We start from the raw sequence: 24,979 nt of genomic DNA on the forward strand, positions 1-24,979 counted from the left end.
AAAGGGCAAAAGGCAGCCTTTCCAAGGCCAGTCCTGATGTCCATCCTGGCCTTTAGAGAGGTGCAGGTTAGCATCTGGCTAGGAGCCAGGCTGTCTGCCTTCAAATCCCAGCTCTGAGACCGTGGGCAAGCCCTTGACCTCTCTGTACCTCCGCTTCTGCATCCATGAAATGAGGACAGTACCTGCCTCTCGTCTGTGAGCACTCAGGGCAAACCCCGGGTGTGTCTCTGTGGGAGTGGCCAGCCAAACGCTAAGGCTGCATTAGTAGGAGCACAGGTTCTAGAAGGAGGGAGGTGACGACAGGACCGTTCTGAGCAGGGCAAATCCAGTTGGGACGTGGGTTCAACTGCAGATGTTACACTTGAGAGGCCGGTACCTTGGATGATGAGGGAGCTTGAGGCATGTTGTCTAACAGGGAAAGGACAGGGAACTGTCTAGTCTCATGTTTCCTGCAGTGCCTAATGTCGTAAGTGCCACCCAGCCCCAGGCACCTGAGCCAGAGCCCAGGAATTGCCCTGGCCACCTTTCCCCCTGCACCCCACATCCTGTGAGGCACCCAGTCCTGAGGTCAGCCCTCCGAAGTTCACGTTCGGATCCACTCCCGCTACCCATGTGCACAGCCCCCAGCTGCATGGTCTCCCCCCGGACAACAGCCCACCCCGCCCATGCCCCCCACCCGGGCAACAAACACTGCATGCCTACTACATGCCACATTCTAGGCACTGGGCCACTGCAATCAACACAGGCAAAGGTCCTTTCCTGGATCTTATGTTCCAGGGGAGGAGACAGAAAACCAACACAATAAATAACCAAAATAAAGTCTGCCAGAGGGCGGTAAGTGCCAGTGAGAGTCAGAGTAGGGAGGGGACAGGGGGTGTTGGGGGGGGGGGCGGGGACAGTGTTAGAAAGGGCAACCCAAGAGGTGGCATTTGAGACAGGCGTGTTTTCTGGGTCACTGCAGCCAAGTTTCGCCTGCCCTTTGTCTCCTGAACAAACATGCCCAACCTTTAGCCTTCTCCACAGCAGAAACAGAGAACATGCCACCTCACTGTTCAGGCTGCTTTGTGCAGGTCTAGACGTTTCCCCAGCCAGCTGTGAGCTTCTGGCAGGCAGGGCCGTACTGGATTTGTCCCTGAGCCCACAGCGCCCAGCCCAGAGTGAGCACCCTGGGGAGACTGGGTGAGTGAATGCGTGAAGAAAATGAGTCAGTGAATGGACGGGCGGGTGGACGGGCGGACGGACGGATGGATGGACGGACGGAAGAAGAGAAGGACTGATAGACGGAAGGACAGACAGAGAGAGGGAAAGGCGGCTGATGGGTGGATAGATGAGGGGTGGCTGGATGGATGGATAGTGGATGGACAGATGGATGAACCCAGGGCAGGGTCATGTGCTCACCCCTGACACAGGAGATGGCGAAGAGGCCGTCTGGTGGCAGGGTGGGCAGGGGTTTTGGCTCAGGAGAACCCCGCATGGTTTGGGGGAGACCTCAGCCTAGACTCGGCTCCTGGCTCCACCTCTCCCAGCTGTGTGAACTCGGACAGTGGTGTGACCTCTCTGAGCCTTGCATGGATGGCAGGAGACAGAGCCCATGGGCAGCTGCTGAGGCCGCGCCTCCCAGTGGGAAGGGTTACCATTACTAGCAGCAAGGTCGGCTGTAGGCCTCCTCCACCAACTGCAGAGCCCCACCACGTGCGGCCCTACAAAGCCCGAGTGAGGAGTTCCGAGCCACCCTCTAGGGGGAGACAGACATGGCACAAACCACTGTGGCCCCGCCAACGCAAAGGGCTCCGAGAAAGGGGGAGGCGCAAACACCCCTGGGCATGGCGGGGCTGTTTGCTGGCCAAGGCGCCATGGAGGAGCTTGACACACCCTAAAATGCATTCTTACACTTCATAACGAAAGGAATGACTACAAGTTATTAACAAAAAATCCAAAGAGATGCAGCCAGCACAGAAGTGAAAGCCCCGCCACCCAGGCGTGGGTCCCGCCTCCCAGCAGGATACAGGCAAATACAACTTCTTTTTTACTATCGTTTTGCGACTTGCTTCCTTTCCTTATCAATACACCTGGGACGCCTTGCCACCGTGGCACCTGGGGACTCACTTCCTTCTCCTGCATGAACACAGTGCCCGTGGGGTGGCCGCGGGGCCTGGGTGAACAGGAGGCTGAGCCAGGCTGCCCGGGCATGGCCTTCACCCTGCACTTCTCACTGTGTGATCTGCTAGGGCCTCAGTGTCTGTAAAAGAGCAGTTCTGTTGCTTCCCACCGTATGGCTTTGAGAGGGCTAAAGCGTCAGCAGCCAAAGGCTCCTGGAGCCACGCCTTCAGCCAGTAGATGCTCTAAATATCACCCTTATGATTCAACTTGCTAGTGATGTCCTTTGGATTGTACTTGGACAGACAAGTGTAATACTCCGGTCTATTACATAAAGTGCTCCAATAATCACGCTTCGGAGCCTCTGGTGTTTTAGTGGGCACGTTCTCAGAGGGGAGTTTGTCGGGTCATGGATACCTGAACTATTTTTATCTATCATGTACGTTGCCATTTTGGCAGGATTTAGAGGGGCGGGGGTGAGGGAGACAGTGGGATTTCCAGGCAATGAGTCCAGGATGGGCACTAGAGCACTGGGCTGGCTCCAGAGATTGGCATTTCCAGAAAATGGGGCTCCTTGGCGAGACTGGACGAGGTCAGGAGAGCCCGGGTGCTCTCCTGGCTCACTCTGTGACTCTCCGAGCCTCAGTTTCTTCATCTGTAAAATGGGACAGAAGACAAATCTGTACACTCTGGCTTGGCCCCTGCCGTGCTCTGCCCAGATTGCACAATGCCCAGCTGGGTGCTGCAGACCACACAGCCACGGGCAGGAGGCGAGGCTGCATCCACCTCTGGTGGGGGGTGGGGGTGGTATCTCTAGGGTGTGACTGGTTCGGGGGGAAGGGGGTGGAAGAGTCCCCCACCTCAGTTCTCCCAGACACCCTAGCCCCCCTCTGACATCCTGAGGGGTTAGGGCGCTGGCTCCCAGGGCTGCAAAGCATATGACAGGACGTCCCCTGCTGTCTCCCGTGCCCCCACCTCCACCCTGGCAACGGGGTGAACAGGAAGGGCTGCCCCCAGCTCCCACTCCTCCCAGCGGAGGTGCCAGATGCTGCTGCCTTTATGTCTGAGCTCAGCTCAGAGCTCCAGGCCCCCTGGAGCCACCCCTGTGTTACAGATAAGGACACCATGGGCCAGGGAGAAACCACCAGTGACAATTAGGGGAAGACCTGGAATTTGAGCCCCACTCTGCCACCGGTGACACCGATGAACTTGACCCCGTGACTCAGTTTCCCTATCTGCGAACAGGGATGACAGCTACCTGGGGCAGGGTTAATGCAGATAAGGACTTTTTAAATTCTTCTTTTCTTATTTTTTTGGCCTCGCCACACGGCATGTAGGATCTTAGCTCCCCGACCAGGGGTCGAACCCGCACCCCCTGCAGTGGAAGGGCAGAGTCTTAACCACTGGACGGCCAGGGAAGTCCCGACGCAGGTAAGGACTTTGAAGGCTCCAGGCACCGGTTGTCAGACGGAACAGAAGAGACCCTCGAAGGGCCAGCCAGCAGCCTCAGGCCCGGCTCCGCTGCTGGCTCGCTCCTGGGCCAGCGGTCAGGCTCCTCCCGTCCTGCCCTGCCTCCACCCACACGCCGGCCTTGTCTCTTCAGTTCCCCGGCACCCAGGCCACAGCCAAAACCCTCCGGTCACTTCTTGCAGCGTCTCCTGTTTCCAGTCCCCTGTGACCCCTTCACGACCTGCCCAGGAGGCGTCTTCAACCCTGGGGTCCACTGGCTGGAAGGGCTGAGAGGATCATACCCTCTGGGCCTCAGGCTTCTCGCCTGGACAAGATGACCTCTGACACCACCCAGATCTAAGACCCAGGGGGTTGGATTGAGGAATGAGGCTCTGTCCCAAGCAGGGCCTGAGGCCTATCATATCTCATGATGTGGGGAGAGCAAGCTATTGACGTCTGTCGATCATTCATTCATTCCAGCGCACACCTTCTTGTGCAGGCCTCACGTTGGGTGCTGGGATTCAAAAATGACTCAGATGCTACCCGGCAGCCCCGGCCTGGCTGGGGAGTGTATTCATTATCTATTACTGCATGAGAAATTATCCCCAAATTCCTCAGAAGCTTGATACCAAAACTTTATTATCTCGCAATTTCTGAGGATCAGGGATCTGGTAATAGCTTAGTTTCGTGGCTCTGGCTCACGGTCTCTCATGAGGCTGCAGTCAAGCTGTGAGCCAGGGCTGTGCCATCTGACCCCTGCCGGGGGCCGGAGGACCCCGTTCCGGGCTGACTCGCTCATATGGCTGTCGGCTGGGGGCCTCAGTTCCTGGCCAAATGGACCTGTCCACAGGACCGCCTGAGCACGCTCAAAGCACGGTGCCTAGCTTCCCACACAGCCGGGGTCCGGCCACAATGCCTTTATGCAGTCGTGGCCCTCTTGAAGGGGGTGGGGACCCACGCACAGGCAACAACAGGGGGACCTGCCTGGTGGTCCAGCGGTTAAGATTCCACACTTCCACTGCAGGGTGCTTGGGTTTGATGCCCGGCCGGGGAAGTTCCGCAGGCCACGCGGTGCAGCCAAAAAAAAAACAGACAGATTGCTCACAGGCAGCAATAGGAGCACTTGCCTGGATGGGCGTCCTCAGCTCGGATGAGACCTGGACGAGACCGGCAGGGAGCGCTGGGGGAAGGCTGAAGGCGGGCCAGGACTGGGAGGGGCTTGGACCACCCTGGCTGGAGCGTGTGGACACATCTCATTGGTTGTGGGCACGGCACATCCAGGGGAAGTGGCGGGCCTTGGGGGGCGTTGGCCAGTGAAGGAGGGGAGGCTGGGACAAAGTGCCAGGGAGGAGGAGACATCTGAGCCAGCTGGGAAGGAGAAAGGCACACTTTGACAGGAAGCCCCTGAGGGCAGGCTCACCTGGACCCCCGCTGGCACAACAGATGCTCAAAGGCGGTTGACAGAAGCCGGCCTGCCACCCTCCATTTGGACAGCAAGGCCCCGAGAGGGGTTCACCTGGGAGGTGAGCCTGGCCCCTGGCCGAGTGGCACAGGAGCCAAGTGTCAGGCACCCAAGGGGCCCAAGGATGGGCCTGTGGCAGGGGCTCCAGAGGGCAGAGCCCAAAGCAGCGGGGCAGGTGGCAGAGGGGGGATTCTGGCTCGGGCAGAGGGGACCGTTCTCCCTGCTCGGTTGCCCCAGTCGGGCGCTGGCTCATGTCTGGCTGGGTGACTGCTCCAGGCTGGTCAGGTAGGACAGAGGAAGCCACAGGAGGGAGGAGGGACACAGAGCTGACAAAGGCCCCTCCCACCCAGACAGGTTCTGGAAAAGGGGGGCTTGGACCCTGGGTCCAACAACCACAGCAGGGCTCCTGGGTTCCAGGGTGCCGAGGCCTTTCTCTCAGCCCCTTTCTCCATGGTCTCCGGCGCTCGTGAGGAGCCCGCCTGCCACCCTGCCATCCGAACACGGCCCTGGGCTCAGTACCCAGTACCCCTGCCCGGGGCTCCACCCTGCCCACTCCTGCCCCACCCTCCCATCGATTCCTCCTGGGTGGGGTCACACGGCCCTCCTCTGGCCACTGCGCTGGGTGCCTGCTCACACCTCCCGTCAGCCGGGGATGGTCCGCTCACCCAGCCATCCCCCACCATGACAGTGGAGCCCCCAGAGGGCACCGATCAGGCCTGGCCCCAGGAGGCCCGTGGGCAGCAAGCACACGCAGTGTCCACGCTTGGCCGCGCTCCCCCCAGCCCAACCCCTCTGTCCTGACCAGTTAGCCCAACCCAAGGCAGGGTCCACCCCTTTGGTCTTCCGGCTCGGGGCGCCCCAGGCAGATCCCCTTAGCTCTATTTTTACACCAGAAGCACTTGCCGTGTCTATTTATATCACTCCCCAGCTTGAGTTTCTGGTCATCTCATAATCTGGCCAGAGCCTCCCTCGATCCTGCCTCTCGGTCCACTCGCTCCAAGGCCAAGTGGGTGCGGAGCACAGCGGAGGCCACAGCTCACTTGGAGAGGTAGCCCTGGGGAAAACTGTGCCTGTTTGCAGCCGAAGGAAGATGCAAGAAACCCACACACACAGCGCGATGGCCGCTTTGGGGATGACTAAATTCAACTGAGAGATGTGAATTCCGCAAAATCTACCCAACAGGAGAACTCTGGGCGCCATGGACTCGGGAGGGGCCACCAGGACACTGGCTGACTGTCCCTAAGGGGTCCCAGGCCCTCCACCCTTTGAGGCCCAGAGCAGACACCCTCACTGGGGTGGCTGAGTCACTCCCAGTGCAGACTGGACCAGAGACCAGAGGGACACGCAGACGGCAGACGTTTATCCACCAGGAGAAAGACACCCCGTGGGCAGAGCCCGTTCATCGGCACCAAGTGCTGGGTCTCCAGGCCCCCAGCACAAAGCCACCCTGCCTGTTCACTGCAGCATCTTCAGCAGCCATTAGAGGGCCTTCCTGAGCCAGGGCCTGGAGCCCAGCTGTGGGGTCAGGGTTTAAGAAGACCTTAGGAAAAAAAAAAAAAAGAAGCCCTTAGGAAACCCTTCAGTACCTCAGCTGATTAATTAAATTAATTCTGATCTTCCATGTTTCCTGCAAAGCTGTCAATGGATAAAGGCAGAGAGCCGGGCATTTTGCTCTGGAGGAACGACAGCAAGGCCGGGTCTGCCCCTGCTCTGTGCCCACTCTGCGTGAGCTCCTTCACTTGCTCTGGCCCCTAGAATCCTCCTGAACCCATCTCACAGATGACGAACCTGAGGCAAAGATGGCTCACAGGGCCACACAGCCAGGAGGGGGCCAAGCTGAGCCAGAAAAGCAAAAACTGAGCCAGAGCTTCCTGAACCTGTCCTTGGAGACGGTCTCAACCCCTGAAGAGGTCAGTTTCAATGCAGGTTTTGCCCCTGCCTGCTCCGAGGGCCCAGGTGGGGCCCTAGAATCTGCATTTTAGCTGACTCTCTGGGAGACTCCGATCCCAGAGGTCTGGGGTGGGAGACCCGTGGCCACAGGGCAGGACAGCCCAGAGCCCAGACTCGGTCACCCAGGGCAGGCTCCTCGGCTGCCTGCTCACCCCCTGCTGCGTGCCAGGCCCTGTTTAGTGTTAGTAAAGAGGGGCAAAGTCCCGGCCCTGGTGGAGCTAACATGCCAGAGGAAGGGAGGTGATAAACACATAGAGGAACATACAATGTCACTCTAGGAACTGGACGAAAGCAGGGCATGGGGATGGGGTGGGGGGCTCCCCAGCCAAGCCCCTTTTGAGGAGCTGAGAGTTGAGCAGGGACCTGGGTTCTGGAGATGACCTGTGCCAGGCTGGGAGGAGGAGCTCCCACCCGGCGGAAGCAGTCAGTGCAAAGGCCCTGAGGTGGGAATGAGCTTGGAGCTGTGAGGGTGCAGCCAGGTCCCCTTGGGCTCTGAGGCACTGAGCTTGGGTTTTATTCCAAGTGAGAGGGGGGCCATTGACAGCCCTGTCCTCCCCACCAGTCTTTGCCCAGGAGCTTTGGAACCTGTTCCAGTGCTTCCATCCTAGAACCACACCTGCCCTGGCCCCCAGCCTCGCCCCGCGCACCCTCCGGCACGGCCTAACACTCCAGAAGGTCTACACAGCAGGTGCCTCGGCCCACCCTCACCTCACTCACCCTGTGACACCTTGAGCTCCAGCCTTGCTCCCCACCCCACCTGGGGTCCAAATAGCCTCCCATCACTGAATTCATCAGATTCCAGGGTGAGAACATTTACGACCCTTTTTTTTTTTTTTAACCTGCTGGTGTTTCTAAATTTTCCAAACCCAACCTGTCTTGTGTAAGAAATTATAAAATCTGTGCAAAATAAAAACTCTACCATGCACTTGCAGTGACCTGGCTTAATCCCTGGTCCCCTGTGGCACTTCTCCCCTCCTAGCTGTCCTCCTACTGCTCTGGCCTTGGGCCCCTCCCACCTCTTAAAGGCTGGGGTCTGAGCCCGGCAAGGTGGCCTCCCCTGGGAGGGGGAATGGTCCTGGGGCCCCGTGGAACGTGAGAAGTTTGAAAAAGCACATTCTGTGCTGTAATTTTATCCTCAGGAAGTGAAGAAGAACAGACATGGACCCCAGTGGCTGATGTAATAATGCAGGCCTGTCAGTACGTACTCATTTACTTGGCCATGACTTCTTCGCTTCTGGGTCTCTCCCCAGCTGCCGTGGAAGGCCTGGGAGGTCAGGGAGGGTCTGCCCTGTCCCCGCTCCAGGCCCAGAGCACCACCCGAGGGAGTGATTCCCGGGCAGCAGGGGCATGCATGCTTCTCAGGGAGAGATGGCTTTCAGGAGCAATGTGGTCTTAGGGTTTAGTAAGCCAGCAGCACACCCGAGTGACCCCAGACCCGCGCAGTGCTTGCTTTTACCCCTTCCTCACTGCCTTGAAAATGCTGCTTCAAGCACAGCCTGGGACGAAGGGGACAGACCCTGGACTTGCCCTTGGGGTGCTCCCGGTTGGAGGTCACTGCCCAGCACCCGCAGCCTAGGCCTCTCTAACAGGCCACTGCGGGCAAACCTGCCCCAGAGCCCACCCCTCTACTGCTCACCTCATACTGGACGTTTGTCCCCAAACCCAACAAGCCTCAGCCTGAACACGGGCTCCCCCCCAGTCCAGCCCCACTTCCAAGCCCTCCCTGCAGGACGCACAGCTAGAGGCCTCACACCTCACACCTCCTCCCTGGCCTGCCGGATCCCACCCTACAGCTACCAGCTCTCCCACCTGGATCCCCGTAGGGTCGGCCCAAACAGGGCTTCCCTCCAAGGAGCTTTCTGAAGCTCAAGTATTGAGTGCCTACTGTGCACCAGGCTGCTGGGCCCCTTCCCAAGGACCCCCCCCCCCAAGGAGTCAGGGCTCATGCCACCTGCCCTAGGCATGACATTAACTTAAAGGCACTTGTGTTCTCTTAAAAACAAAACAAAGCGGGTCCTTTTTGTCTCCTTATTAATTGGTCCATAATAATTTTCTGACTTACTGTCCTGTTAAGGCACTTGACTCTCCTCTCAAACCTCCAGAAACAGGGATGGATGCTGCAGGCATTTGTGCTTTACCTCCTGAGGCCTCAGTCACCCAGGGACCCCCTGTTCCTAGAGGTGAGTCACCTGGATGTAGGTTGTCCAGTTTAATCGCCATGGCGTCAGAGGCCTCCAGCCAACTCCTGCCCCTGTTTTGAGTCTGGGCTGCTCCTGGGGCCCACATGCTTTTCTGGCTCATGGGACTTGTTGAGGCCTGAGCTGGGTCAGAGGCTGGCGATATTCAAACCCAGGCCTCCAGACCCCTAGCTCAGGGCCCACCAGCCATCACAAGCACTGGACTAGGAGTCAGCAGACCTGGGTTTGGGTCTCTGCTTACCGAATGTTCTATTTAGATTCTAAAAAGAATAAAAGGAAACCGCACATAATCGTTGGATTCCAGGGCTCACTACTCATTGTACATACTCCTGACATATACCCCCTAGTACCAAGTATATATAATCTTTAAAACCTGTCCCTGAGATACGTATCCATGGTAACCCCCGTGTCGACTTCAGAAACAGTAAAATGCAAATAAAAGAACTGTGTGATCTGCCACACCGCAAGGTGTGGTCCTGACCACAGGAGCACGAAGAAGGAAGTTGGCGCAGGCCTGAAGGCCTGAAGGTGTCATCTGACTCCCATTGTGAGGGAGAAAGCGTCCAGCCAAGCCCAGTCCCAACCGGCCAATCAGGACTTCGTGAGGCGCTGGGGAAGGAGGGCAGGGGCAAGTCTCGGACCCGGACCCTCCCCAGGGAGCAGGGAGGAGGTCCCCTGCCACTGCCAATCTCGGGGACTGGGGGGGAGGGTTGGGGAGCGGCGTCGGATTCGGCTCCTACTTAACCCCCCCGACCCCCCACCGCCCAGCCACCCGCGTAGACCAGAGCCCAGCGCCCTCCCACTTCGCCTTCGCACCCTCCCTCCCCTCCGCCTGGCTCTCCAGGCCCGCAGGCCTCCCAGAGCCGCGGCTCGAGGACCGTCCCCTCCGGCCACACAGCGCCTGGCCGCCGATATGGACGCGCCGCGATCTGGCCTCTCCCGCCTCGCGGCTCTCGGACCGGTCCAGGAACCTCCCCCGCCTCACAACCTTCCGCGGCTCCCGCAGCTCGCGCTCAGGTGCGGGCCCGCGAGGGCCTGACCGCGCCCCTCGCCCCTCCCGAGGGGAGCCAGGCGGCCGGAAGCCCCAGGCCCTCCGCCAGGGGGGCGCACAGACGGGAGGGGCGAACACTCCCCGAGGGGGTGTTTCGCCGCTCGAGGAGTGTGACAATTAGTGTCCGAGCCTGCAGGCCTTGGAGGGTCCTGGCGCTTCCGCGTTCGTTACCGCGGCGTGTCCCCATTATACAGGCGAGGACCCTGAGGCTGGGCGACGGAGTCGGGATCTAAACTCAGGCCCCAGGATCCCAGGCCCAGTCCGGAGCGAGCGCACGCCACCTCCCGCCCCGCTGACCCGCATCGCGCACGCCGGGAAGCTCCCGGGCCGCGCAGGCCGTTAGCTCCCCGGCCGGGCCGGGCCCCACCTTCCCGCAGCAGCTCACACCCGGCTTCCTCTCCCGCCCGGGGCGGCGCGGGCGGGCGCACGAAGCACATTCTTTGTCTGTAGCGCCTCCGCAGCTCCCCCGCCCGCCCGCCTGCGTGTTACGTGCCTCCCGCCCCGCCCGCCCCAGGTCCGCCCAGCCAATGAAGCGCGGCGGCGGCGCGCAGGGCCCGGGGTGTTGTCCGCGCCTCGCCCGCCCGTTGGCTGAGCTCTGCGCCCCGCCCGAGCCCGGCCGGCAGGTCCGAGGGGCGGGACACGCCGCCCGAGGTGAGGGACCACGGGCGGTGCGCGGACGACAGCAAGGGCGTGCGCCCGGCGAGGAGTCGCGCGCTGAGCCGCCGCCGCCGCCGCCGCCGCCAGACCCCAGCCTGCGCGGTGCTCCGTGCCAGGAGGCGGCGGCCAGGCCGAGTCCCGGCCAAGCAGGGCAGGGGGAGCCCTCGACGGCGACCAGCCCGGCGAGGGGCCAGAGAAAGAGGACAAGGAGGAAGGGCGGCCTCACCGAGGACCCGGCAATGGCGCTCGACTTTCTGGCTGGATGCGCTGGGGGTAAGGAGGCGGGCGGGTCCTGCCCGGGCGCGTGCGGGGGCCGGGAACGCCGGGCCGCCGGGGCGAGGCGTCCGGGCTGGGAGGCCAGCGCACCTGCGAGCTCTCGGCCCAGTGGCTTATCCTGGGGCTGGGGATTCCTCGTCTGTAAAATGCGTTAGCAGTGCTCTTGTCTCACGGGATTCTCGTGGGCGTGAATTGACAAGCCGGGAGGGCGCCTAGCACGCTGTCCGCGAGGGCAGGTGTCTTTTAAGTCCTTCAGGGCACGTTCGGACGAGAGGTCTGGCGCTCCGGGGCAGTACCGTGGCTGCCAGGGGACTGCCAGAAGGATGCCCCACCGCCCTCCTCGCCCGAGGCCTGCGGACGGCGAGGCCCCGAGCCCATTTGCCTCTCCCCCTCCCCCAGCCCGCGCCCACCTGGAGCAGGGTCCCCTCCCTCGACCCAAAAAGTTTGAAGCTGGCTCCACCCCCTCTCCCGTAGCCGTGTGGGTGGGGCCGGGGCCGCTGGACGACGCCCTAGGGAGATGGCCTAAAAGGCGCCGGCACGACCCCAGGCACCGAGTCACGCTTTGGCGCCCCGCCCCCTTCCTACGTGGTTTTGTTGGCGGTGAGACTCCACCCGGCTGGCAGAGTGGGCCTGACACGCCGCGCGAGCGAGGCCTTGGTCTCACGCGTGCGTGTCACCGGCGTGGGGCACCGTCACCGAAGCCGGGGCGCGGCGCTGGGGTCCTGTGTCCCCGGGAGGACCTGAGTCAGTGTGCCGTACGGGCTTTGCTGTGGCCTGACCGTTGGGCGTCGGGCTCTGCACTTGCCTCTTTGGCCTTTAGTTTCTCTGCTTTTACTTGTAGAGTTAATGTATTCAACAGGTATTCACTGGGAGCCAGGTTTAGCCCTCAGGAATTCAGCAGAGTGGACAGAAGTGGCAGGGCTCTGCCTCACGGGGAGAGGGCTGGCTGGGTGTCCCCAGGCCCTGTCCAGTCTCTGACATCAGGTGCTTCTCTTCTCCAGCACCTGCCCCTGTTGGCTTTAATAGAGCTCTCAGCTACCTGCCAGCTGTGGGCACCCTGGAGGAAGAGGAGCGTCTAGTATTTAAACCAGTGCGGTGCTAGCTTCCTGTGCTGCATGAGAGGAGGCTGGTGGAGAAGGGGGTGTGCCCAGGAAGTGTCCCAGACGGTTACCCAATCAGGCCTCCAGGCCCCAGAGCCTTCAGTAATTTGGGGAGCATTTCTCCCAAGCCCAGGGTGCCAGAGGAGACAGGAGGGGTTGGCCTCTGTGGACCCAGCTCTCAATTCCCCCCATCCCCATTCCACTCTCTGCTCTTCCCATCCCCCTCGAGGGACCTCCCCTAGTGTCCTGCCACCAGGCTGCCGGCTCCTCCTGGGCCCCAGACCCTTCTCTACCCACCCCCAATGGTGGCTCAGTCCCAGGGTCAACACCGCTTTCCAGCCCCTTTCCGCTGGGCGGAGTGTGTGTTCTTTCCCCAGACGGGCAGGATTCCTTCTGTATTCACGCGGGCGTTCTGGGATCCACGGGGATTGGGGTGGCAACACTCATCCTAAGGCCAGGCCCATCCCCCCAGACACACTTGTTAAGTCACTCTGGGCTCTTGCTCACCCAGGACCCTGCTTGGAATGCCTTCTGTCCATCCTCACCACGCCCACCTGGGGGAGATCCTGTCCAGGCCCCAGGGTTGGGGCAAGGCCAGGGCCCAGCACCCTGGAGAGCTGTAGGTACTCCACGGCCCCCGAACCGACTGCCCTGCCTGGATCCAGGTGGAAGCCTGGGGCTGGTGGTGCCCACCTACTCCCGCACTGTGTGAGCGGAGACGGGAGAGGGTAGAAGAGACCCTCTCCTGTTACACATGACCCAGGAGAAACCTAGGCCCTCAGAAGTGGAGAGAGGCTGCCATGCTCTTCCCTTCCCCCAGCCTCACGGGCGCTAGGGGCCGGCCCACAGGACAGTGACCTGACTGTGTCCCAGGCCTGCCTTCCGGGCCCCTGGCACGGCCTGGCCAGAGCAGAGGGGCCGCCCAGGAACTTTGCGCAGGCGGCACCCCTACCTTGGGGCCTGGCCCCCAGAGGTTGCCTGGCTCCCTGGGGTTTGAGCTCCTCAAGGCCTGGAGGTTCAGGGCAGATGAAGGCTGCCTTTCCGCAGCTGGGGTGCCTCTTGATTCAGATTCCCCGGAGGAAGGACAGTACATCACCTCTGATTGGCTGGGTGTGGGCCATGTGTTCAACTTCGCCTTCCGGGAGGTGCGGGTGGGACCTTGATTGACAGCTTCCCCGAAGTCTCCCGGGGTGGAAGGGTCCCAATGCCCACCTGCACTCCTCCACCACAGGTCAGTTCCTGGTCTGACCTTGGGCTCTGAATGAGGGTCCCCTTGCCGCAGGCATGGATGGGAGGAGAGAAATTCAACCATAGGCAGTGGGACCCTGCATATGGGGGACAGGTCAGTCATCCTGTTGTCCCTTCCCACCACTTCTTCTGCCAGGCGCCTCCAGGACAGTGGTCCCGCCTCCTGCCCTTGAGGGTCATGGGATGGGGGTTGCCCCTAAAAGGCCAGCTTAACGTAAGGCAGTGGGCACCGGCTTTGGAGTTGGGAGACACGGTCCACTTTGGCTGCTGTGATGTAGGCCCCTCTCAGGGAGATGGCCCTCAGGCTTCCTGGCTCTCAGGGTGACTGGGAGGTTAAAAGGATAAGGATTTGGGGGACTGGGGGCCCTGAGGGAGGCAGGCCCATAGCCAACTCTTGTTTCTGTGGATGGAGATGTTTGGGGTGAGGGGGGCCAGCCCCTCGCCTGAGGGCACTCAAATCAGGGGAGAAAATGGGAATGCAGCTGCCTGCTCTCGGAGCCCTTGGTGGGATGAGGGGCGCCTCTCCCACCCCAGAGGCTGATGAAGGCTGTTGCTGGCACCTGGGCAAGTCTGGGACCAGAGGCGGCGGCATCCACCCACAGGAAGGGGACCCCCCGCCCCAGCTGGGCCTGGCTGCAGGGGGCACGGCTGGAGAGAGAAGGAAGGCCAGGCAACACACCTCAGGCGGTGTTAGGTTTCCAGAGCCCGAGGAGATCCAGTTACAGCCCACGAAAGGAGGTTCTAGAACTAGGATTTTCAAATTCAGAAAATTCAAAACATGAAATGAAAAAGAAGGTAGATCTCAAGTGATAAAAACAAAGTGTGTCTAGAAGAGCAGAAACACAGAGGTGGAAGTCTCGAGGGGAAAGACAGGCTTGGGGTGTCTTTTCACCCACCTGTGAATGTTAGGGGTCCCAGAGGGAGAAAAAGGTCTGGAGATGATGAATATGATAAATAGATAATAGTGGAAATTTTCTCTGATCAGGAAGAGGCTGGTCTGCGCTGGGGGAGCTCTAGGCTGGGTTCCTTTAAAGAAAAAAGATACACCCTTGGTGTCTCCTGGTGACGTTCCCCAAATCTACAGATAAAAATCTCAGTGGCTTCTTCATAGAATAAGTAAATTATTGACAAAGGAGAACAGACAAGCTGGCTTCTTCATAGAAGAAATAAATTATTGACAAAGGAGAACAGACACGCTGACAACAGATTTCTCATCTGCAGCACTGGAAACCAGAAGATTCTGGGACATTGCCGCCCTTAATGGCCTGGGCCCGGAATCCTCACCGGAGCACAGGACTGTTTTGCCCTAATGGCGTTAAAGAAACAGATTTTGCAGATGAGCAGGAGTTCAGAGGCCATGTCTCCCGTGTGTTACAACTGAGGGCCATAGTCAAGAAAGGCTCCAACAATCGGAGTAGAGACCCGAGATGGCGGGAGAGGTGACGAGAAGGAATAGCCCTGAGTCTCGTGGGGTTTGTAGGTGAAAATCAGTGGAAGCTGGCAGGGTGGGAACCCTCTTGGGGGTAGGGTGGGGCAGTAGAGGGCAGAGAGAGCCTCCTACTCTCACCCCATGGCGGGGACGGTTCTTACCCTGTTTCTACATAAGCGTTATGAGTGTTCAAAAGCAGAAGTAACTCTTAGCTGAACTTACAAATTAACAAGCAGAAAGGGGATAAATAGTAGTTTGCCTGAACCAGCAAAAATGTGGAAAGGAAAGGAAGTACTTAGATCATGCCCATAAAATAAGACGGAATCATGTCAGATCTCTTGTCTTGGCAAAATCTGAGACTGCTGCAGGCCGGAGTAGAAACCAAAACCCAGCTGTAAATTGTTTGTGGAACAACTAAAACAAAGCAGTAAGACAAGGTTGAAAATTAGGAACTGGACAAAACTATACCAGACACACCTGACCAAAAACAAAGCAGGATTGGCGAAGCTAACATCAAACAAAGTGGATTTTAAGGTCCGAAGCATTAAACAAGATGAGGACATTATACAAGGATTAAAAATACAATTTATGGGGGAATTCCCTGGCAGTCCAGTGGTTAAGACTCCATGCTTCCGGTGCAGGGAGCACGGGTTCGATCCCTGGTCGGGGAACTAAGATCCCACATGCTGTGCGGTGCGGCCAAAAAGTAATAATAATAATAGTAATAAATAAATTTTTAAAAAAATACAATTTGTGAAGAAGCGTAATAACTCCCGTTGATTTCTGGGCATCCACGAACATGGTAACCAGCTCTGACAGGGAGCTCTGAGTTATTAAGGAGGGCGGCTCCAGGGCCAGAAGGTTTGGGTCCAGACCTCGGCTCCACCGCTTACCTAGCTGTGTGGCATGGACATATTACTTTTCTGTGCCTCAGTTTCTTCATCTGTAAAACGGGCTAGTGGTCCTTTCTTTACATATATAAGAAAGAGAGTTGGTACACGGACAAAACTAAGAACGGTAAGCAGAAGGTAGAAACGTTACTGTTTGTTACTCAACAAATGTTAGCCTGTTTAATTGCTATATTTAATTATACATTTAAATATAGCCAAAAAAAAAGAAGAACTGTAAGATGTACACACATGAAATTCTAGGGAGGAAAGCATGGGAGTCAGTGCAGCAGTTACCCGACCTCACTGAGCCTCACTTCTTCCATGAAGCAGAGTAACAAGACTGCCCGATTCACAGGGATGTTTGTAACCCACACAGCACGCAGGACTCTCTCAGGTGCTTGTGGGCCATTTGGAGGGGGAGCCTTTGTCCTCTGAGGGGGGCTGGATTCGGACAGGTCCTGGACTGGTACATAACCAAGCATGAACGCCTCAGGTCCTGGGTCAGCACTTCGGGGGCCAGGGGCGGCCCTGGGGAGGTTGGTCCTCACACCTGTACAGGCGAGGAGAGTGATTCCCAGACACCGAGTTCTTTGTGAGCTCGACCAGCTGGTGTAAATGGCAGAGGGAAAATTCACATCTGGGCGAGGGGCCGGCCCCAAGTCCAGAGCCCCTGGAGCCCCCAACCACGCCAGGTATTTGCAGTGATGTGAGCATCTTAGAAATGGCACGTGCAGCCTCCCAAGGGGGAACTTCTTTTGTCACCTGCGGTGAGCAGCAGGGCGGAGGGAGAGTCACCAGCTTTGAGCTGGACAGGTCCTGGCCTGACCTTGAGGTGGTCACCCTCACTTACCCTCACGCGGAGGATTAAGGGGCTCCCGGGATGTGCCCGGCACGTCCTTGCCAGAACCGTGCCCCACGCTGCGGTTTCCGAGGCACCTGGGTCACACGTCCTCCTTTCTCCCTCCAGGTGTGGCAGGTGTGCTGGTGGGACACCCCTTTGACACGGTCAAGGTGAGTCTCTCGTTGAGGTTTTATTCTGAGGCCCTCGTGGAGGCTCAGACATTGGAGGGAGGCCTGCAGCGTCCTGGTGGCTGGACCCCCCTTTCCAGGCACCACCTCAGGAGCCCTTCCAAGGTCCTCCCACAGGTGCTAGAATGAAGGTAGACTCAGGGTTCTTCTCCCTGCTGCCCAGGTGAGAGGCAGCTTGTCCACCGGGCCGAGTCGGCCTTTCCTCCCAGGTTTGTCCCTGCAGTCTCCCAGCTGGGGCTGAACTTGGAGGTCCATCCTGGGGCTTGGCCAGCTGGGACCGAGGGGCCGAAGGACAGGTTTCCTCCCACCCAGAGCAAGGGATACCCACCCTGTCTTTACGCAGAACTCCTCCAGACAGCTTCCTGAAAAAGTTCAGAGAGAAAATACAGAAATACAGAAAAATCAAACCTTGTCAGCCTTTCCCGTGACCGTGATCTTCACAGAGCGGCGGTGATCAGGGCTGAGAAACTGAGCAGTCGTTTCCCAAGGGCTGGTGTGCACCTGTAGGGTGCTGGTGGCTCCAGAGCATGGCCCCGGGGCTGGCGCCAGTTCCCCCTCCGCCAGCCCGCACCTTGGCACACCGTCGGGCCCCAGGTTCTCCGACGCCTGAGCGGAAACCAAGGAAGTCCGCATACCCAGTTGGAAATTCCCAAATAAGATTTCCCCCGTTTCTGGGGTTTCTTGGTCCTTCAGCTATAGGCAAGTCAGGACCCTTCCTTGCCGGCTTCCCCTGGGAGCCCGGTGAGCTGCCAGCAGCAGGCACTAGGCCCGACCTGGTGTCCCGCTGTGAACACTGAACCTGGCGTCTCTTCCCAGGGGGGCGAGGGCAGAGCACAGGCAAGGACGGCATCCCTAGGTGGGTTTGAGAGGACTCTCGGTCTCCTCTTTTTTCGGGAACCCAGGTGTTCCTGGGCTGAGAACAGGTCTTGTGAACTAGGGCAGGGATCTTCTCCAGCACAGGCGTGAGGGCCCTGCCTTATGCACTGGCTCTGACTTTAAAAAGGTCTGTCCCGGGAATTCCCTGGTGGTCCAGTGGTTAGGACTCCCCGCTTTCACTGCTGAGGGCCCAGGTTCAATCCCTGGTCGGGGAACTCAGATCCCGCAAGCCACTCAGCGAAGTCCCCCCTCCCCGCAAAAAAAAAATGTCTGTCCCTGGGCCTTGTGCAGCTCCGGGCCCTCTGCCGGCTGATCTGCCATGGGACTGTGGGCCAGTCACTTTACCTCTGGGCCAGCTGTTCTGACCTGCACAGTGAGGGGTTGGCAAGATTACTGAGGCCTTTGGGCCCGGTGCTCAACTCAACAGTGTGGTTTGTGCTGGATGAAATGCTAGTTCTGAAGGGCATGGAATTCCTTCCAAGCCACTCTGAGCGCATCTGGGGAGGAGTTAGAAAGGCCAGGCTTTCTGGCCACTCAGCAGCCCCTGAGCCCTCATACGGGCCTGTGGAGAGTGAGGCGCTGGGGGAGCCTGCCCAGCTGCTCCCCCCACCCCGCCCGGAGCCTGCCCACGGGCCAGAGCAGCCCAGGACAGCCAGGCGGGGTCCACGTCATGCTGTGTTTCTATCGCGTGTTCATGTGTCGTGAATGCCTGTCAGAGCTGCATCCAGCCAGGAAGTGTCTCCGATTCACTTCTTCAGCCCAGCTTTGCAGAGGCCTCTTTGAGCTAGGACTCAGCCAGGCCTGGCCAGGCCTTCTGCAGCTCCCCGCCCCCGGCCCCTCAGTCAGGCCCCCCAGGCTGGGGGGCACTTTGCTCTGGCGTCTAGAGCTCCCTCGGATCTCCTAAGCCATGACCAGCACCCCCGGCAGTAATTTGAGCACGGGAACCTCTGCCCCACTGGGTTCCTGCCCCCGGGACATCCCTGTCCCCCCACCTTACCTGGCACCTGGAGGGTGGGCTTTGAGGAGATCCATTTGGAACTGTGTTTTTGCCACCGTGGCCCAGCGGCATCACATCTGGGCAAAGCTGTCTTTAAAAAGCCAAGCTTTTGGTGTGCGGGATAGTGTGGCCTTTGTGAGCTTCCACCATGGCATACTGGGGCCAGGGCCAGAAGGTGCAGAAGGTGATGGTGCAGCCCATCGATCTCATCTTCAGATGCTTGCAAAATAGATCTCGGATTCAGGTGTGACTTTATGAGCAAGTGAATATGCGGATAGAGGGCTGTATCATCGGTTTTGATGAGTATGTGAACCTCGTATTAGATGATGCAGAAGAGATTCGTTCTAAAACAAAGTCAAGAAAACAACTGAGTCGGATCACGCTAAAAGGAGATAACATTACTGTGCTTGAAAGTGTCTCCAACCAGAAATGATCAATGAAGTGAGAAATTGTAGAGAAGGCAATGCAGTTTTTTTAGGCGTCCTTTGTTAGAAGTGTAGTTCTAAAGCATTTATTCATACTGTTTTGCTCACCTTTATGTTACTACCAGATGACAATAAATGCTGTGGGATTGTTTTTATTAAAATATTTACATTGTTTCCTTCTAAAAAAAAAAAAAAGCCAAGCTTTTTATTCTGAAGGGGGAGAAAACCCACGCCCAGCAATCACCACTGACACTCTTGTCCCATCCATGGGCTCAGATACTATTAAATTGTGCTGATTCTAGAGACACGCATTTGGTTTGATTTAATGCTATATCACCAATGGCCTTTTTTTTTTTTTTTTACTGACTGTTTTCCATTATAAAAGTTTAAGCATTCTCAGTCAAAGAAAATTGGGAAATGTGATTTTTTTTTTTAATGTCTTTTAATCATCGGCTACATACACATTTTTTTGGTCGGCTTTCTATTACAAAAGTAATGTAGGTCATAAAAAATGTTCACCATAACAGAGATATATAAACTAAAAAGAAAACAAAAACAAAAACAAAAAACAACAGTCCTTAATGTAACCTTTCCCCCAAACCTTGTTAATGATTTCTACCAAAAAACAGACATGTACCCAGGCCCATATATATTGCTTGCTTCTGGCAAAGGTGGGATTTACTTCATAGCTCTGCGGTGGTTATTTTAATTGAAGTGTCACACACGGAGAAATGTGCACACGCGCTCCGTGTACGAATCTATGAATCACCGTGAAGCACACACCTGGGAGAAGAAACGAGGCCGGTCCCCCCGAAGCCCCCCTCCTCTCCTAACACCTCCGCCCTCCCCTTTTCCAGGCGGCCACCATCCTAACTTCTCATCCGTGGTCTGTTTTACCTCTTCTTGAACCTCATGAACTTGGACCTGGGCTCCGGAACGCGTGCAGGGACGCCCGTGTTCCATGTCTGTCCACGCTGTCTTATGGCCGCGACATTGGCAGTTTGTGCCTCCAGGTCTTTGGATCTGAAATCTGAGTCCAAAGTTTGGTTTTCCTCTGTTGCACCCAGAACCGCAGCCGCTGTCCACAGACACACCACCTTCACACATGTTTCTGTGGGAAGGCCATTTTCTGTCCTGTGTCACTGGATGTGACACTGACCAGGGACACCATGTCCGAGCCCTCTTTCACCAGGGAACAGCCGGCCCGGGCAGGGGAGGGGGTGGGGAGGCTGGGGGCTGGCCTCGGGGGTCCCTGCCTGGATGTGATGTTGAAATTTTGTGTTGCTTTAACCGCCTTTACTTTCTGAGCTAGGGGCTGTCTCCATCCATAGCAAAATGTAACTTTGTTGTAGATGAGCGTAAGCCTCACCCCGGAGAGCGCTAGTAAGTACAGACCAGGTGAACCCAACGCTTCTCTTCTCTGTCGTCCCCCCTCGCCCCCCCCCCCAATCAGACCCTGGGCCTGGACCCCACCCCACCACGCCCCTCCCCACCTCCCATCCCCCAGAGTTCCCTCCCCAGCTAGGGACAGGGAGGGTGTGAGGTGAGCTTGGGCCCAGCCCAGATCCTGGGGTGGGAGCCCTGGGGGCTGGCTGAGAAAAATCAGGCCCCTCTGGATCAGGGAGTCTTCATGTGGGGTCTCCCAGCCCTGTCGGGGAGCTGGGAGCCTCTGGGGCTTGTGTGCGAATGACCACTTTTCCCGGGGTGGGCCCGTCAGTCCTCAAATGAGATCCTGTCAAGACTTAAAAGACTCCGCCGGGGTGTCTGAAAGTCCAACCCACGGAGGGAACAGCTCCGTTTCACATCATGTCTGCTGACACAGCCCTCTTGGTGCCAGTGTCGGGGGACCACAGGAGGAAGAGACAGTCCCCCAGAGACCCCAGAAAATTGAAGGGAAAATGAAGAGCCTCCCATCACAGAAACAACCTGAGGCAGAGCTCGTGGTGTTAATATGTTCTCCAAGTTTATCGAGTGGTTGTGCTTTTCTCCTCTGAGCTGGCAGCCAGGGCAGGGAGGGGTGCTGGGGTGAACGTCGCAGGGTGCCCTCGGTGGTCAGCTGCCTCTCAGAGCAGTGGCTGCCAGCTGTTGGTTGAGGTCCTCGTGTGCCGAGATGGTATTCTTTTTTTCCTTACAAAACATTTCCTGTAAGTGCATTCGCCAGCACCCCTACCCCACCCTGGCCCCGACCAACACAGCCACTCATGTCCCTGGAGTGGACAGCCTTGACCGAGTTGCAAAACATCTCTGAGCCTCAGTCTTCCCACCTTTGAAATGGGAGTGACCAAACCCACTTCGGCCAGTGATTATGCCTGTAATGGTGATAATCTCTGAGTCAGAGCTGGAGACCAGCTCCCGGAATGGGACCTAACCTGGCTCACCCCGACCCGCGTGACACGGATTTGGAGTTCAGGAAATGTGCTCCTGCTCCGCACTGTGGGGCCCGCGTATCAAGGACAGAGATAAGCTCTCGGTCAACAAAGAACGCTTTCACAGTGAGGTTCTGGCCCGCTGGGCTCCAAGGGCAGCACAGCCTGATCCCCCAGGCCCCAGAGTTGCTGACACGGTTCCCAAGGAGGCTGTCAGTTGCTCTCCTGCCACCGCTTTACTAACTCATGACCACTGCCCTCACCGGGGGACACTGGCAGAAACCAAGCAGAAGGCCCACGAGGCCCGAGGCTCCTCACTTTTAGTGCCCATTGCGTGCTGCCAGCCCCTGATGAAGGGAGCGTGTGGTGGGATGTTAGATCCTGAGCCCCTTTGGCATCGGCCGCGATTTGCTACCGGGAGGGTGGGGAGGTCTCGAGAGATGTCTCCTGCCCCACTGTCAGTACACGGTGCAGAGATGGTGAAGCAGGGGTCTTGAGGACCCCTGCCCCTCTGCAGCTGGCTGTCTCCGTGACTGCCCACTGATAGCCTTCCCTAAAGAGGCACAGACGCCCAGCCCTGCCCCACCCTGGAACTCCTGAAGCCACAGAAAGCTCCTGGGCTCCCTGCCTTCTGGGTCTGGCCTTGGGCCTCCTGGAGAGAGCCTCCCCGGGTGTCCTGAGTGCTGGCCCCGGGGAGCTGGGTGATCTGGCTCCACTGGCCCGCCTTTCACTGGGCCCCTCCTTCCAGGTGCGGCTCCAGGTCCAGAGCATGGAGAAGCCCCAGTACCGAGGGACCTTGCACTGCTTCCAGGCCATCATCAAGCAGGAAAGCGTGAGTGGCCTGGGGCCGGTGGGGGTGTGGCGGGGAACCAGCCTCTGGGATGCTGCCGTCCCCAGACCACAGAGCTGGAAAAAGAGGCTTCGGGGCAACGGTTGGGCAAATCCAGGCTTTGCGAATGGCAGGGTGCAAGTGCCCAGGCCTCTCAGATTGAGGGCTTCGGTTCTACTAAAATTCTGCTTGATCCTCGTGTACCGCTAGGGTGGGCCGGGGCAGCCGCCAGCTGCATGGAGGGTCCCTGGAGAGGTGGGCTTGGGCAACCCCGGACTCCAAGCGGGAGCGCCCCTGACGCGTCTCTGTGCGCCCCGCAGGTGCTGGGCCTGTACCGCGGCCTGGGCTCGCCCCTCCTGGGGCTCACCTTCATCAACGCGCTGGTGTTCGGCGTGCAGGGCAACACCCTCCGGGCCCTGGGCCGGGACTCGCCGCTGAACCAGTTCCTGGCGGGCGCGGCGGCGGGCGCCATCCAGTGCGTCATCTGCTGCCCCATGGAGCTGGCCAAGACGCGGCTGCAGCTGCAGGAGGCGGGGCCGGCCCGCACGTACCGCGGCCCCGTGGACTGCCTGGCGCAGGTCTACCGGCGGGAGGGCCTGCGCGGTGTCAACCGGGGCATGGTGTCCACGCTGCTGCGCGAGACCCCCAGCTTCGGCGTCTACTTCCTCACCTACGACGTGCTGACGCGCGCGCTGGGCTGCGAGCCGGGCGACCGCCTGCTGGTGCCCAAGCTGCTGCTGGCGGGCGGCACGTCGGGCATCGCGTCCTGGCTCTCCACCTACCCCTTGGACGTGGTCAAGTCGCGGCTGCAGGCTGACGGGCTGCGGGGCGCCCCACGCTACCGGGGCATCGTCGACTGCGTGCGCCAGAGCTACCGCGCCGAGGGCTGGCGCGTCTTCACGCGCGGGCTGGCCTCCACGCTGCTGCGCGCCTTCCCCGTCAACGCCGCCACTTTCGCCACCGTCACCGTGGTGCTCAGCTACGCGCGCGGCGAGGAGGCCCGGCCCGAGGGCGACGCCGTGCCCGCCGCTCCGGCGGGGCCCACCTTGGCCCAGCCCTCCAGCCTGTGACGCCCGGGACCCCGGCACCCGAGGGCCCGAGCTCTCCCGGGGCCGCTTTTCCAAAACGCAGCCTAGGCATAAATTGGGCCCCCGGCACCGACCACCCTGCACCGGACGCCCAGACCCCGTGGGCTGTGACTCCATCAGACCTGGGTTGAATTCCACGCCTCAGCTGGGTGACCCTGGCCACAAATTTGACATCCTCGGTTTTCTCCTCTGTGAAATGGGGATCCTCATACCCGCGTTGTACAGTCCAGAAGCTCAGAAATGATGCCCCTGCGGCGCCCAGCCTGGCACTGTTACTTGGAGTATTCCAGAAACCCAGCCAACACTCCAGCCCTTTCCTGGGATCCCAGCCACACCTCCATGGGGTCTCTGATGACCCACCCGTGAGCTTGCCAGGGACTCGCTAACGCTGCAAATCCTCCACCTGGCAGAGCTCTCGGGACACTTCTTCACCTGTCCAGTCTGTGTTAGGGACAGAGAGGCAGCTCAGGGGCTTCTGGTGTCATAGAACTGAATCCTCTGCAAGGCTGGGAATACTCCTACTCCTGACGCTCCCACTGGAGGGTAATCTGGGGGACCACTAAGAAGCCATGAGACCTTCTGGAAGCTCCGTGTTGGCCTAGGGGCTGGGGTGGGGGAGCGGGCACAGGTCAGTGGGAGGGGCGATCTCAACAGTTAAATACAGCCATGGCAAGGAGAAGTCTTTGCACCCTCTGGGCTTCAGGCTGCCCATCTGTAAAATGGGGACGTGGGTCAGCGGATGTCTGGGGCTCTGGCCCACTACCAACGGCCGGGAACCAACACCAGGGTTCCCCAGGAAATGGTGTCTTTCCCAGGCAATCTCAATGCTTCGTGTCCCTGTGAATCCTCGCAGGGCCTGTGAGTGGGCACAGGTACCGCCAGCTTGGGCCCCTCCAGGCCGAAGGGCATCTGAGCCCGCACTCCCGGGGCTGTCACTAGAAGCAGGGCTGTGGTGTGAGCTCAGGGCAGCCGGGCGCATCCGGTACATCATGGCCGTGAGAATGGGCGGGGAGGAGGATTCTTTTGCACGAGCTGGAGGTGACTGTGGCCTCCTTTGCCCCGAGTGGCGCTCAGCCTCTTGGGCAAAGTGATCAGCTCTCCCAGGAGGCAGGCTGTGCTCAAGGAAGGACAGGACTCCCACCTTGTACACGTGGCATCATTGTTGTACAGAAACCGCCAAGGGAATAAAGTGTTCTGTGTTTTTTTAAGACGATGGGGCTTTGTGTATCATAGAGGAAGAGGTCTCAGTCCCACCCCGACACTGGAGTCAGAGGGGCCAGCATGGTGGTGGTCTGCATGACCTGGGCCAGCTACGGGGTACCTCCAGACCCTCGGTTTCCTCATCTACAAAATGGGGCTAACGGAGGCGTGAGGATTAAGGGAGTATAGCTCACAAACATGCTGAGCACGGTCTCAGCCAGGAAGCAAGCGCTTCTCCATGTCTCTTGTGACCCGGTGATGGGAGGCCTGGTCCCCGCCCATCCTCCAGCTGGGCAGGGCAGGCGACGTGTGCTAGGAGCTCTCTGGAAGTACTGAGGTGGGCGGGCTCAGGGGACACTAGC

The 24,979-nt window shown here is 58.9% G+C and overlaps 1 protein-coding gene, 2 long non-coding RNA genes and 1 pseudogene across 9 annotated transcripts; 3 read left to right on the forward strand and 1 right to left on the reverse strand.

Moving 5' to 3' along the window:
* Positions 1–4,927: 4,927 nt before the first annotated feature.
* Positions 4,928–10,568, forward strand: LOC309654397. 2 transcript variants are annotated; one of them, XR_014260220.1, is made up of 4 exons: positions 4,928–5,069; positions 5,937–8,155; positions 9,061–9,138; positions 9,576–10,568. It is a non-coding gene; the product is annotated as an uncharacterized lncRNA (long non-coding RNA). The 2 variants fall into 2 exon arrangements; XR_014260221.1 differs by lacking the exon at positions 4,928–5,069 and having other exon boundaries at positions 6,546–6,918; positions 7,521–8,155.
* LOC309654400 lies at positions 6,348–10,713 on the reverse strand. Its single transcript, XR_014260226.1, has 2 exons — positions 10,575–10,713; positions 6,348–6,548 (listed from the first exon to the last, which is right to left on the reverse strand). It is a non-coding gene; the product is annotated as an uncharacterized lncRNA (long non-coding RNA).
* A 6-nt stretch (positions 10,714–10,719) lies between these two features.
* Positions 10,720–24,625, forward strand: SLC25A29 (solute carrier family 25 member 29). Of its 5 annotated transcripts, XM_082448270.1 has the most exons (5): positions 11,045–11,137; positions 16,775–16,818; positions 20,447–20,517; positions 22,249–22,332; positions 22,650–24,625. In XM_082448270.1, the coding sequence occupies exons 4-5, from the start codon at positions 22,270–22,272 to the stop codon at positions 23,397–23,399; spliced, it is 813 nt and encodes a 270-aa protein (XP_082304396.1). In that variant the 5' UTR covers positions 11,045–11,137; positions 16,775–16,818; positions 20,447–20,517; positions 22,249–22,269; the 3' UTR covers positions 23,400–24,625. The 5 variants fall into 5 exon arrangements, with proteins under 5 accessions (XP_082304394.1, XP_082304396.1, XP_082304395.1 ...); XM_082448268.1 differs by lacking the exon at positions 20,447–20,517 and having other exon boundaries at positions 10,720–11,137; XM_082448269.1 differs by lacking the exons at positions 11,045–11,137; positions 20,447–20,517 and adding an exon at positions 13,134–16,201.
* On the forward strand, positions 16,825–20,436 carry LOC309654392 (small nuclear ribonucleoprotein E pseudogene; annotated as a pseudogene). The gene has a single exon. The product of its transcript is annotated as a small nuclear ribonucleoprotein E pseudogene (transcript).
* Positions 24,626–24,979: the final 354 nt, after the last annotated feature.

This window comes from Balaenoptera physalus (genome assembly GCF_965194825.1).
Source record: "Balaenoptera physalus genome assembly, chromosome: 2".
NCBI lineage: Eukaryota > Metazoa > Chordata > Mammalia > Artiodactyla > Balaenopteridae > Balaenoptera > Balaenoptera physalus.

What these genes read in the sequence shown, in the direction of transcription:
- SLC25A29 (XM_082448268.1), top strand. Translation starts at nt 10,735, where the DNA reads ATGAAGCGCGGCGGCGGCGCGCAGGGCCCGGGGTGTTGTCCGCGCCTC. An exon ending in TCTGGCTGGATGCGCTGGGG is followed by an intron (nt 11,138 to 16,774) that starts GTAAGGAGGCGG and finishes TTCTCCCTCCAG; the next exon opens with GTGTGGCAGGTGTGCTGGTG. An exon ending in ACCCCTTTGACACGGTCAAG is followed by an intron (nt 16,819 to 22,248) that starts GTGAGTCTCTCG and finishes CCCTCCTTCCAG; the next exon opens with GTGCGGCTCCAGGTCCAGAG.